This window comes from Mirounga angustirostris, unplaced genomic scaffold (genome assembly GCF_029215605.1).
Source record: "Mirounga angustirostris isolate CCGP_5_RB_7025 unplaced genomic scaffold, mMirAng1.0.hap1 SCAF_15, whole genome shotgun sequence".
In the NCBI taxonomy this organism is placed as follows: domain Eukaryota; kingdom Metazoa; phylum Chordata; class Mammalia; order Carnivora; family Phocidae; genus Mirounga; species Mirounga angustirostris.
This window is the reverse complement of record NW_026991723.1, coordinates 40,756,581-40,769,816: the sequence shown is the minus strand read 5'-3', so window position 1 is coordinate 40,769,816 and position 13,236 is coordinate 40,756,581. Positions and strand designations below refer to the sequence as shown.

The 13,236-nt window shown below is 37.0% G+C and overlaps 1 protein-coding gene across 6 annotated transcripts in view; it reads left to right on the top strand.

Annotated features, from left to right (window-relative positions):
• The window catches only part of ZDHHC21 (zinc finger DHHC-type palmitoyltransferase 21), a 95,594-nt gene that overhangs the window by 35,147 nt on the left and 47,211 nt on the right, over window positions 1-13,236 (top strand). For all 6 annotated transcript variants that reach the window (XR_010407898.1, XM_064580062.1, XM_045882424.3 and 3 more), the window contains exon 7: window positions 12,506-12,622. Coding sequence is in view for 5 of the 6 variants with exons in the window: in XM_064580062.1 (XP_064436132.1) it covers window positions 12,506-12,622 (117 nt within the window). In the remaining variant the exon portion in view is untranslated. The remainder of the gene's footprint in view (window positions 1-12,505; window positions 12,623-13,236) is intronic.

Below are 13,236 nucleotides of genomic sequence, written 5' to 3'. Positions count from 1 at the left end.
AATCCAAAATCAGTAAAGATCATAGGCTTTGAGATATTTGGATAAGTTTTTCAAATGTTAGATGTCAGTTTAGTTTGACCATCATTTGTATTTATCATGCCAATATAATGTTAAATTTTACTTTTTAAAACCCCTCTTGAAACTAGTGTCTTATTTTAAGTAGTTACTGGGATGAAATCATTTTAAAGATTTTAAGACTTTGATTGGCAGTGATTTGGCATTTTAAATTAATAAAATAAATGGATATTAAAGAAAATTTTCTTTGACCAAGGTCCATATTTGACTATTTTCCACATATTTATTTTAAGTATTTATAAGCAAATGCCTAGTCATTTGGTATATTATTAAAGTATAATAATGTATTTCATTTTATTGTTTGCTAGCTTACCAAAAGCAATATTAGAAAATTATAGCTGTATAATTAAATATGAAGGAAGGTATCACTTTACCTAGTATGCTTTTAAAAATTTATTATTCATGGTCATGAATATATCATTAGTCATATTTTTCATGAATTTTGTGTTCTGTTACTTGATCTGTAAGCATTTGATTAGTGGAAAATGCCAACTCATTTAAAATACCTCTGAGAGGATAAGTAGTATGGTTCCCATTGTACAGAGAAGGTGACTAAGAGTCAGAGAGGCCCAAAACTTGTCTAGTCCGAGAGTTACCACTTGGCAGAGGTATGATTTTGACCCATTTCTGTCTGTCCCTGAGTCAGTGTTCTTTCCATAGTACCAAGATGCTATTGTACTTTTTGTATTTTTCCCTAGGGTGATTTTTTTTTTTTTAAACAATATTATGGTCGCATTGTTAATTAAAAAAAAAAAAAACAGATTTAAAAAATGCTAAAGCATCACAAAAATCTATTCTTTAGGGAAAGCTCATTGAATCTCCTGATTGGTGAATTCATACTTTGCTGTTTTCATTTTTTTATAGTATTTCAGACTTTACTCAATAACCTTTGTTTTTTGGGATCTATAAAGTCATTCATTTATTTATCACTGAGGCAACCCGTTTTTAGTAGCTTATCTAATATGAAGACTGTCAAAATAGGCCTTATTAAAGGCATTATAGTGGTTTAAATATTTTTAAAAATACGTACCTGCTGTCAGTGTCATATTGTAGGGAATGCTGTCTCTCTAGGTGAGAAAATCTGCGGTGGTTTTCTTTTTGAAATAAAGAATTCAGAGCTAATAGTGTAGAGATTTTGTAGCTAATCATTTGTGTCATACCACGTTAGCTCTAAAGTGACATCTTTTAAACTGTTTTTACATGAAGTGGACTCAGATAATTTGTAATTGATTCTTTTATACCTATTTTTTTGTGAAGGCCGAAAACCAATATATTAACTGCATTTAAGGCTATAGGGAGAATGGCAGAAGGGGGAAGGAAGTGTCACGGTCACTTTAGAATGGATAAGATCACTGAAATATGTATTTACCTTTTTGGATTTGGGAGAAAAATAGTTGAGAATAGGCAAGGATAGTGTGGAATTAAGAAAAAATGAAATGAAAATTAGTTTTAATGCTAATATGATGGTAATTTGGCGTTTTTATGTGTGCATCCTGAAATGGTGATGGAGATATCATCCCTTGGTAATTTTTTTTTCCTTGAAAGTAATAGTGTGTGTGTGTGTGTGTGTGTATATATATATATATACATATATATGTATATATGTATATATATATAATTAGTTTATATTTGTAGGAAAAGAAACAGTTTAAGAATACTCTATTATTGGGACATCTGGGTGGCTCAATTGGTTAAGTGTCCTGACTCTTGATTTCGGCTCAGGTCTCCATCTCAGGGTCCTGAGTTCAAAAAAACCCAAAAAGAATACCCTGTTATTCTAACAATTGTCAGTTGAATGTGTCAGTATATCCCAGTGCTTTTAGAACATGGAAACATTATAATAAATCTTGACCTTGCCTGCAATACCAGGTCTACTGAATATATGTCTTCAGTAAAATTGTTTATATAGCTGATTATTATGAATATTACAGCATTTAGCATAAAAGATTTAGCAGTTTTTATTTCTCTCTGAGAATGGTTCAGTCACTTTGATTTTAAATGGTTACAGCCTGAAAGCAATTTTATTGTCTCACTCATACTTTTTTTTAAGATTGATTTATTTATTTTAGAGTGAGAGAAAGAGTGCACAGGACTGGGGAGGGGCAGAGGGAGAGGGAGAATCTCAAGCAGGCTCTGCACGCGGGGCTTGATCTCATGACCCCGAGATAATGATCTGAGCCAAAATCAAGAGTCGGACACTTAATTGACTGGGCCACTCAGGTGCCCATCTCACTCATCTTTGACCGAACATCATAAGTTAAATAGTAAATATAGCAAGAAAATATGGTATCTTTTTTTTTTAATTGCTCCAATTTTTCTAGAGTTTTTACTAAAATATGGGAAGGCAGACAAAATGGTTTTTCTAAAATATTTTACCCTCAGCCATGAAACTGGCAGTCAAGTGCCAGTGCAGTTTGCTCCCTAAACCGCAATTATATCTGTATCAAAATGTAACGTGTCATCCTGAACCCTCAGTGATAGCCATTAGTTAAGTGTGGTTGATGATTTTTTTTTTCATTAGAACATTAATTTCCGTTAGAATTTAACAAAACTGAAAAAATGCATTTTACTTGGGGGCTGGACATGAGAGAGGGATATACAGAATAGTCCTGTAACGTCTTTGGGATATTATGATGAAACTTAACCTAAGGCGCGCATTCCAGAATGTTCTGATAACCGTAAGATATAACAGGATTTTATTTTATGCAAGAGTGATTGCCACGGGAATCTAACTTCAGCATGTGAAGTTGTTTTTGAAGCCATTTTGAAAATTCAAATCTGTATGCTTTAGATGTCTCCATTGTGATATAAGCTATTTTCATTTTTGAAAAATAGAGGAAACCAAATCCCTTCCAGCAGTGCAGTGGAGGAGGGAGGGAGATTTTGTCCCCCAGAGGACACTGGTCACATCAGGAGACATTTTTTTTTGGTTGTCACAGATCTGGGGAGTGCTTCAGGCATCTAGTGGGTAGAGGCCGGGGATGCTGCTAAATATCCTACAAGGCATAGGGTAGTCCCCCCAACAGAGAGTGATTCAGCCCAAAGTATCAACTGTGCTGAGCTTGAGAAACTTTTTAGTAAGAGGAAGATCATAAATACCTCAGATCTTGTTAATTTTCAGATTAGTCTCATAAAAACACAGAAAACTACTTTAAATAATGGCTTATAAATAAAGATTGCTTCCTACTGATGCTATAAAGACTTACATTTTATAATAATGTAAAATTTTATTTGTGAAACATGATGTTTATTTTAAAAAATTACCAAAAACACTCATTTAGCCATTTAACAAATATTTGTTGGGTGTCTACTGTGTGCATTGGTCCCTGATCTAGGCTCTGAGGATGCAGCAGTGAATAAAACCAAGTTCTTGCATTAAGGAGGTTATATTCTAATTGGGGGAGACAGGCAATAAACAGATATATAACATGTAAAAAAGTATTATTAAGTGTAATACAGTTGGGTAAGGGATAGAGATTAATGATTGATAATACAGTCAGAGAAGGTCTTTCTCAATAGTGACGCTTGAGCAGAGACCTGGAACTCAAGCAAGTCACTGATATTGGGAGGAAGAGCATTCCAGTGAGAGGAAAGAACCTGTGCCAAGTCCCCCTGGGGAGGGAGCACACTTGATGTTGTCAAGGAGCAGTGAGAATAACAGTCTACCTTGAGTGGAGCAAGTTGGGGAGAAGGTAGGAGGAGCTGAATTGAAAGCAGTGAGGGATGGAATTGGAAGTTAGAGATGGGTTTTTTTTAGGATGTTTGCTGGTCAGGACTTTGGAAACGATTGGAGGGTTTTGAGCAGTTACACAAACTCATTTACATTTTAGAAAGAAAACTGACAGGAAATAAATTGAGGGAAGACAAGGATGGCAGCAGTAAGACTAGTTGCGAGACTATTAAAATGTAGTCCAAACATGAGATGGTTATGGGAGTGGTGGAAGTGTTGAGAAGTGGGCCATTATAGTTTGAAGAGCTAAAGGATTTGGTGATGATTTGGATGTGGGGGATGAGATAAAATGTGACAAGTCGAAGATGATTGCAAGGTTTCATGGCCTGAACAACTGGAAGAATAGACTTGTCACCTCCAGAGATGGAGAAGCCTGGAGGAAGAGTTGGCTTTAGGAAGAAGTTAAAGATTTTTGGTTTAATGTGTTTACTTTGAAATGCCTATTCCATATCTAAGAAGAGATGTTAACTAGACAGATGCAGGGATCAATTTCAGTGGAGTGACGTGAGCTATAATCAATGCGCCTTCAGCATAAAGATGGTATTTAAGGTCATGGGATCTGATAGGAGATTTTCTAGGGAGTAAGTACACATGGAGAAGAAAAGAGGTCTGAAGACCAAGCCCAGGGCACTCTTGAATTTTAGAAGACAGAAAGATGAGGAGGAAACAGAAAGGTGACTAAGAAGGAGCAGCCAGTGAACCAGGAGAGCAGTGGTGAAAGAGAGGGTCAAGAAAGTTGATGGTGTACTGAGGGGAAGTTATGGTAGGGTACTGTGGCGTATAAACAAGCAGGGAGTCAAGCAAAAGTATTGGGGGAAGACAGTAATAGGTAGTGAAATGGTGGGTCAACAGATTGGAGGTCCCACTGACGTTGAGAATTTTTTGGCATTGATGGCCTACAGGGAGTTGGCTCCAAAGGTAGGAAGTAGGTGTTCAGAGTGTGCTGTGCTTGAATTTGCATTTGTGTAATGGGTACAGTTATAGGAAACAGTATGATCTAGGATTTAATCAAAGAATTTGGATCGAGGGACGCCTGGGTGGCTCATTAAATAAGCGTCTGCCTTCGGCTCAGGTCATGATCCCAGAGTCCTAGGATCAAGCCCTGCATCGGGCTCCCTGCTCAGCGGGAAGCCTGCTTCTCCCTCTCCCACTCCCCCTGCTTGTGTTTCCTCTCTCGCTGTGTCTCTGTCAAATAAATAGATAAAATTAAAAAAATAAAAAAGAATTTGGATTGATACTAGATTAGGATAGAAGATAAAATTGTTGAAAGAAATGAGTTCAAGGAATTCACAGACCCAGGTATTAATTAGAAGACTTATTTGTTAGATCATAAGTGGCCAAATCCAACTCTTGGCTTATTTTCATTTAGCTTGCATCAAGAGGTGATGCCCCCACTGCTCTCTAGTTTTATAACATTTTGGAAGTTTAATTGATAGCATTACAAAAGATTGCCAGATAGGAATGTAGGAGTATTATTCAGTGCAGGAGCCCCTCTCTTCCTCTGTCGGTTTGTGTGGCGTGTGTGTGTGTACATGTTGCCTGTGTGTTTCTTTTTCTGTGTTTATCTCCACTATTGCATGTGTGCAGCAGTCTCTGTAGGCAGGGCTCTGCGTCTTCGCACGTTGCGGGGAGGAGACTGTGCTCTTATGTCTAGCGTTCTTCCTCTTTTTCATTGATTCATTCAGTAAATACTCACTGAGTACCTGCTGTGAGCTAGAATTGGTTCTAGGTTCCAGGGACTCATCATTGAACAAAAAGGCAGAAGTCCCCATCCTCAAGAAATGTACCTCCTTTGGGGCTCCTGGGTGGCTCAGTCATTGGGCGTCTGCCTTCAGCTCAGGTCATGATCCCAGGGTCCTGGGATTGAGCCCTGCCTTGGGCTCCCTGCTCAGTGGGAGCCTGCTTCTCCCTCTCCCACTCCCCCTGCTTGTGTTCCCTCTCTCTCTGTCTGTCTCTCTCTGTTGAAAAATAAATAAAATCTTAAAAAAAAAAACAAAACAGCCCAGTGAATTATCACAAATCCTCTTTGAGCAATCCTTATAAGATTTATTCTTTTTGTTATTAGACATAGTTCCTTTTCATTGCAATGAATATCATTATAAATTTATTCATGGTGCAGTTGACCCTTGAGCAGCACAGGGGTTAGGGGAACCGACCCCCTGTGCAGTTGAAAATTCATGTATAACTTTGACTCCCCCCAAACTTCACTACTAATAGTCTTACTGTTGACTGACAGCCTGAGCAATGACATAGTCTGTTAACACATATTTTGTATAGGTATTATACACTGTATTCTTACAATGAAGTAAGCTAGGGAAAAGAAAAGGTTATTAATAAAAGCATAAGGAAAAGAAAATACATGTATAATATAGGAAAAAAAATCTGGATATAAGTAGACTGGTGCAGGTCAAACCGATATTGTTCAAGGGTCAACTGTATTTCATTTAATTTAAGATTGTTTATCCATTCTATTGGTGGACATTTACATTGTTTCCAGTTTGGGGCTGTTACAGATGGTGCCAGAAAGCAACCTTGTTCATGTCTCTCCTGTATATGTGCATGTATTTCCCTTGACTTATAGCTAGAAGTGATAGTGTTCAAAGGATATATCTTTGTTCCTTTAGATACTGTTACACAGTTTTCCAAAGTGGTCCTATGAATTTAAACCCCCCACTAATAGAGAATATAAGTTCAGAGTACTTCACAGCCCCACTAATACTCGTTCAGGTCTTCTTTTTTCTTTTTTTAAACATTTATTTGAGAGAGACAGAGATAGAGCATGAGTGGGAAGGAGGGGGAGAAGCAGACTCCCTGCGGAGCAGGGAGCCCGCTACGGGGCTCAATCCCAGGACCCTGGGATCATGACCCGAGCCGAAGGCAGCCGCTCAATGGACTGAGCCACTCAGGCGCCCCTCGTTCAGGTCTTCTTAAAGTTAGCCATTCTGCTGGAGATGAGCAGTACTTGATTGTGTTCTCATTTGCATTTCTCCAATGACTAATGGTACTGACCCCTTTTCATATGTTTACTGACCATATGAATAGGCTATTTTACACAGTGTGCCTGTGTAAGTATTTTGCCGATTTGGTGGTGGTGGGGGTGGGGTGGTTATTTGACTTTTTTTTTTTTTTTTGTAATTGTAGGGCATTTTAGATTTTAACTTTTTTGAGTATGTATAATAAATATCGTCTGCTCTCTAGTTTATCTTTTCTCTGTTGGTGGTATGTTTTGATGAACAGAAGTTTTTAATTTTCATGTACTTATCAGTCTTTTCCTTTTCGGTTAGTGTTTTTTGGGTTCAATTTAAGAAGTCTTTTTCTATCCCCAGATCATCAATATAATTCTCCTACGTTGTCTTCCAAGTATTATATTTTTTTACATTTCCACCTGGAATTGATTTTTGTGTTTCTCATGAGATATGAATCAGGGTTTCTTTTTTTTTTTTTTTCCACAGCTGGATAGCCAGTTGAGTTAGCACCATTTATTAAAAAGATCATTCTTTCTACTCTGCAGTGCCATCTTTGTCAGAAACCAAGCCATATATGTGTGTATCTGTTTCTGGTTCTTTGCTAGTCCATTGGTCTATTTGTCTATCCTTGTGGTTGTACCATGTCATAACTGTAGTTTTGTAACAAATCTTGTTATCCAGTGGAGACTCGTCTTTTTTCATTATTTTTGTTCCCTTGGGAGCCTTTTTAGACATTTTTTCCCCTTCCCTCTATGAAATTAAATACTAAGGAGTAAGATTTTGTCAGGTAGAATTGATTTGTGTATGGCCACAAAACTATTGAAAGAGGTGATTTTTTTTCCCCCGGGAAGAACCAATTTTCTCCCTCCTTGGGGGCCATATTACCTATATTGAGAATGCATGCAGTAAGCCAAACCCTCCCACCTTTTTCTTTTTATATAGGAGTGGTATGGTATTCATTGTGTTTTGTTTGTTCCTATGAAATTTAGAAACAGCTTACTTAGCAATTTGTACAAATCAAAACAAAGTAAAATTAAAAAGAAACTGCTATCAGTAGACTATATGCTGTGCTGGTGGGGGATTTTTATTGGGATTGTATTAATTTTATACATCAGTTTGGAGAGTTGAATATCTTTAACAGTACTGAGTTTCCTGATTGTAAGCATAATATAGCTCTAAGAAGAAAATTGCTTCAGGAAGGAATTGGAAACAGGATGAGTTCTATAACCATGAGTGAGTAGTTAAAACTTCTGCAAAGCATATTCACAGATTTACCAGTGAGTTCTGGCTCTATCAAATATGAAAGGAAAAAATAATTCTAGTCTTATACAAACTCTTTTAAAAAGAACAGAAAAAGAGGGAACCCTCCGCAACTCATTTTATGTGTACAGCATATGTTGAATACATAACCTATCAAAGATAATGAAGAATGAAAGGAAACTATAGTCTGATTATGAACATAGATAAACAATTTTTACACAAAATATTGGCAAACTGAATCTGGGTATATATGTAACCAGCCTGATCAAGTTGAGTTTATCTTAGACACGAAAGGCAGTTTTTACATTAGAAAATCAGTGTTGTTACCAAATTAACAGATTAGAAAAAAAAAATCATGTGTATGCTGACAGCCGTTTAGACAATGAAATTAATAGCAAAACCATTTATAATAGAATCAAGAAACAGGAAGTTCCTGAATTAAATATGGCCAAAAAAGTATAAGACCTCTGGGGGAAAAATATGAAGCTTAATAGAGAAAATATGTGTGTGTGTGTGTGTATCTGATTGTGTACTGTAACTTGAAAGACTAATTAAAATTTTTCAGGAAATACAAATGGATATCCATATAATAAAAGTAAATTCAGACCCTTATATTTCACTGTGCACAAAAAGAATAAACATCAATTCCAGGTGGATTAGTGACTTAAATCTGAAAGTCAAAGCTACAGAGCTTTTAAAGGCTTTGGATGATAATATAGAAGAATGCCATTATTACCTCAGGATTGGGAAAGTCTTTTTTAAAGAGGAAATAAAAAGCACTAAAGGAAAAGATTGATAAATTGGTCTACATTAAATGGAAGCCCTTGGAGTTATCAAAATATGCCATAAAGAAAGTGAAAAGGTAGATTCAGAGTAGAAGGTATCTGCAATATACAACTAAAACTTGGTAGTATCCAAATGGTATGAAGAATGAGTCAGTACCTTTACCTTCAGGGTAGGGATGAGGGAGAGAATGTGATGGGGAAGGAATGCACAGATGAAGCTCTGTATGCTGTCAAATGTTCTCATTCTTGAGAGGGTGGTGTTACTTTTCTCTAAACTGAACTTACATCTTATGTATTTCCTGGATATAAGCACATTTCTTAACAAGAAATGGGGAAAATGAAAACGATAAAGGAATACAGTTGTTATATCCATTTGCTAGGGCTGCCATAACAAAATGCTACAGATTGGAAGGCTTACACAACAGAAACTCATTTTCTCGTGGTGCTGGACGCTGGAAGTCGAAGAGCAAGTCAGCAGGTTGGGTTTCTCTGGACGCCTTTGTCCTAGGCTTGCAGATGGGCCACCTTGTCACTGTGTCCTCACATGGTCTTTCCTCTGTGCTTGAGCTGTGTCTGTGTTTCTCAGTGTCCTCTAATAGGGACACCAGTCAGATTGGATTAGTGCCAGCCCTAAGGGACTTGTTTTAACTTAGTCTCCTCCTTAAAGGCCCTGTCTCCAAATACGGTCACATTCTGAGGTACTAGGAATGAGGACTTCAACATAATGGATTTTGGAGGAGACACATTCAGCCATAACACTGAATATGTAGGAAAGATCTCGAATAGCAAAAGGGTTCTTGTGATTTGGATAAAGTTTTCCAAGCGAATCTTTAGATCCCAAAAGTGCTAAGTCAAAAAAAATCTAAAGTGAAGATGTTTTGCTCTGAAGAACTTTGCTAAATGACCAAGATTTGGATTTAGTACTAAAGATGTTAAATATGTGTGTGTAATCTTGGAATGCAGTTGTGTTTTGAAAACATTAAGAGTGATAAAAAGAAATTTCTCAAAGTATTTTACTGTTTTACATGAATACTCTTAAATATAAGTGTGCAACCAGGTGAATAAATGTAATATTAGAATTAGATCTTACAGTCTCATCATCCCCAACATTTATAAATTCTAGGTGGCAAAATTTGTTTAAAAAAGCTTTTCACTGGGAGAAGAGAAGATGCTTTTTATTTCGTCATATATGGTATATTTTCTACACCAAGCTCTACTATTACACCATATGTGCATTTCTGTTCTTTTTTTTTTTTTTTAAAGATTTTATTTATTTATTTGACAGAGACACAGCGAGAGAGAGAACCCAAGCAGGGGGAGTGGGAGAGGGAGAAGCAGGCTTCCCGCTGAGCAGGGAGCCCGATGCGGGGCTTGATCCCAGGACCCCGGCATCATGACCTGAGCCGAAGGCGGACGCTTAACGCCTGAGCCACCCAGGCACCCCCCCATATGTACACTTCTGAAATTCACCCTACTCTACAAAATCATGCAGTGAAAACCACCGAGCTTATGGGAAGATGAAGGCACAACACTCAGAAATTTTGTCAGTGACACTCAGAAGGGTCAGAACCTAATACAATCAGCACGGTTTCACACATGTTAAATAGTTAAGAAATACATAAATACGATACCAAACTTGACACTTTATCTTAAAAGAGACCTGCCATGTTGTTGTGGCAGTGGGCATGAGATGGGTTACAGTAAGTGACCCGCTGAGAAGTAACAGAAGGACAGTCATCTGAAATCGGAAAGGTGTAATAGCAGATGTGGATGAGTGAGGCTTCTAACACAGGATCAGTTGTGGTAGTCAGTAGGTGTTCGGGTGTACGCATGTGTTTTGTGTATTCCCATAGGCCTTAATTTAGCTGGGTGCAGTTTTCCATGTTCATCTAGGGTTTCTCGCGGATGAAATCACAGTAAGCAAACACAGAATTCTTGCTATGCTCAAGTTGTTTCGTGTATGGACCACGTTGGAACAAATTTGTGTTTTCAAACAGCATTATAGCGGAACGTACTGCACTGAATTTTTTTTTTTTAAAGATTTTATTTATTTATTAGAGAGAGAGTGAACATGAGAGGGGGGAGGGTCAGAGGGAGAAGCAGACTCCCTGCTGAGCAGGGAGCCCGACGTGGGACTCGATCCCGGGACTCCAGGATCATGACCTGAGCCGAAGGCAGTCGCTTAACCAACTGAGCCACCCAGGCGCCCATGCACTGAATTTTTTTTTTAACTTTTTTAAATTATGTTAATCACCATACATCACATCATTAGTTTCTGATGTAGTGTTCCATGATTCCTTGTTTGCGTATAACACCCAGTGCTCCATTCTGCACTTAATTTCTTGTATCATGCATAGCTCCATCTTTTCATCTTTACATGATTGGTAAGGACTCTGTGTTAGGCTCTTTTCACTGAGCATTTGAAATGACTGCCTAATATCTAACTGCTATACAGCACCGTAAGTGTCTTGGTGGAGTTTAAGTTTTTCCAAGCCAATGAATTGAGTGGTTTGGGTGTACGCTCAGATTTCTGCTTGAGTCTGGGGGGTGGTCACTGTGATACATCGAAAAGCATCAGTTCTTTTGTTTTAAGCAAGCTCATTATGTTCGGTGACCTCCCTATTTTTGAATTTGCTACCAGGATACCTTTAAGCCTTAACCAGAATCACTGTTAAAAAAGCATGTGGGTGGTTATGTGTTGGGGGTCCTTCCCATTCATCTGTTGCTTCTGTCCACTGTGGAAGTATTATTGCAGAGTTTAGCAGCTGTAGGTTTCCAGAACTCCGTCTCACTCCTCTAGTCTGTCTGCTTGGTAACAGAGTAAATGAAATGCTTCTTGTTTGCCTGTCTTTCCGCCACTTCTAGGGTTCACCCTCAAGACACTCATTTTTATGCCCTGAAACAGGAAATCAGCTTTCCCTCACAGCATTTACATGTCTCCTTCCTGTCTAGGCATTGCTTGATGTTTCCACAGTCTTCTGCATGCATCCCTGGTAGAACATAGATCACACTGTTTTGGAGTTTCATAAAATTGGGTTCTCTCTTTAAATAAGCTGCAGTTTTTTCAGGGTATGGACCGCATCTTTCTCATTTTTACTTTTCTATTACTTAGCGCAGTGCTTGGCAGTGGTGTTTGAGTGGGTGGATGGATGGATGAATGAAGTAGGCTTAAAGAGAACTTGTCCACACGATCCTATCATTAATATTTCCCCCTTATTTTGACTAAGTCACATAATCTCTGGGTATCTTGGTCACCTGAACTTTAATACTATGAATCATGCTTGTGCATTCAAACTCTTTAGCAGTATAATAATAAAATTTCCTTTTGTGTAACCAAAGATTATATATGTTTTGTTTGGTTTTTTTGGAGGTTTCTGTTTTGTTTTGTTTTTTGTTTTTTGCTACAAACAGTAAGTCAGTGTGACTAATTTGCAACTTTAGGATTGAGGTTTTTCGACACAAGAGTAGTAAAAATCCTATTTTTTGGCTTGCTACTATGAATTAAAAACAATTATTTTTGAAATTTTCAAATATTTATATAATGATTAAGTGGAATAAACTCAAAAGGGGGAGAGTATTTTTTTTAAGAAAATAAGGGGCAGTGTTATGGGTTAATTCTTGACTGTTATTGCAATTATAAGGAACTTTTCAATTTGTTTTTAAGTCTGTCTTCTCTCTTCTTCTTATAGGACCTCTTTGTTGTTAGACATGAATTGGCCATAATGAGACTAGCTGCCTTTATGGGCATTACTATGTTAGTTGGAATAACTGGACTTTTTTATACTCAACTAATTGGCATCATCACAGTAAGTATATATTTTAATGTAATGTATTTATGAACACATTCGCTAATTATGAGCTTAATTCTAAGAAGTGACAACAAGTTTAGAAATTAAAGGAGAAAATTACCACATAGTCATTTATATATTTTCGTTTCCATATGCCTGTGTAATTTTAACATAGTTACAATCAGTGTACAGAGTATATATACAGTTTTGTATCCTGCTTTTAAAAATTAGCATATTTCTATATGCCTACAGACTCCATGTTTATAGTTTTTAATAGTTGGATATACTCTGTTTAGTGAATATACCATATTAACACTTTGCCTGTTGATCAGCATCTAGTGTGTAATCTTTTTTTCTATATTACAAATAACACTGCTTTGAACATCTCTTTTTCCTCTTTAAACAATTTAAGACTATTTAAGATAAATTCCAAAAAATGGAGGTGCTGGTTAGAAACATTTTATTAGTGATTGGGTCTTATTTATTTATTTTTGCATGTATTTATTAACCAAGTGGGATTTATCACAACAGAGAAGTTCAAAAAGTGAGAAAAATTATATTGAGTAAGGATTTAAAAGTTTGGTAATATACTGCATTGTAGAAGATGTAGGCTAAGGTTTTAAAAAATACAT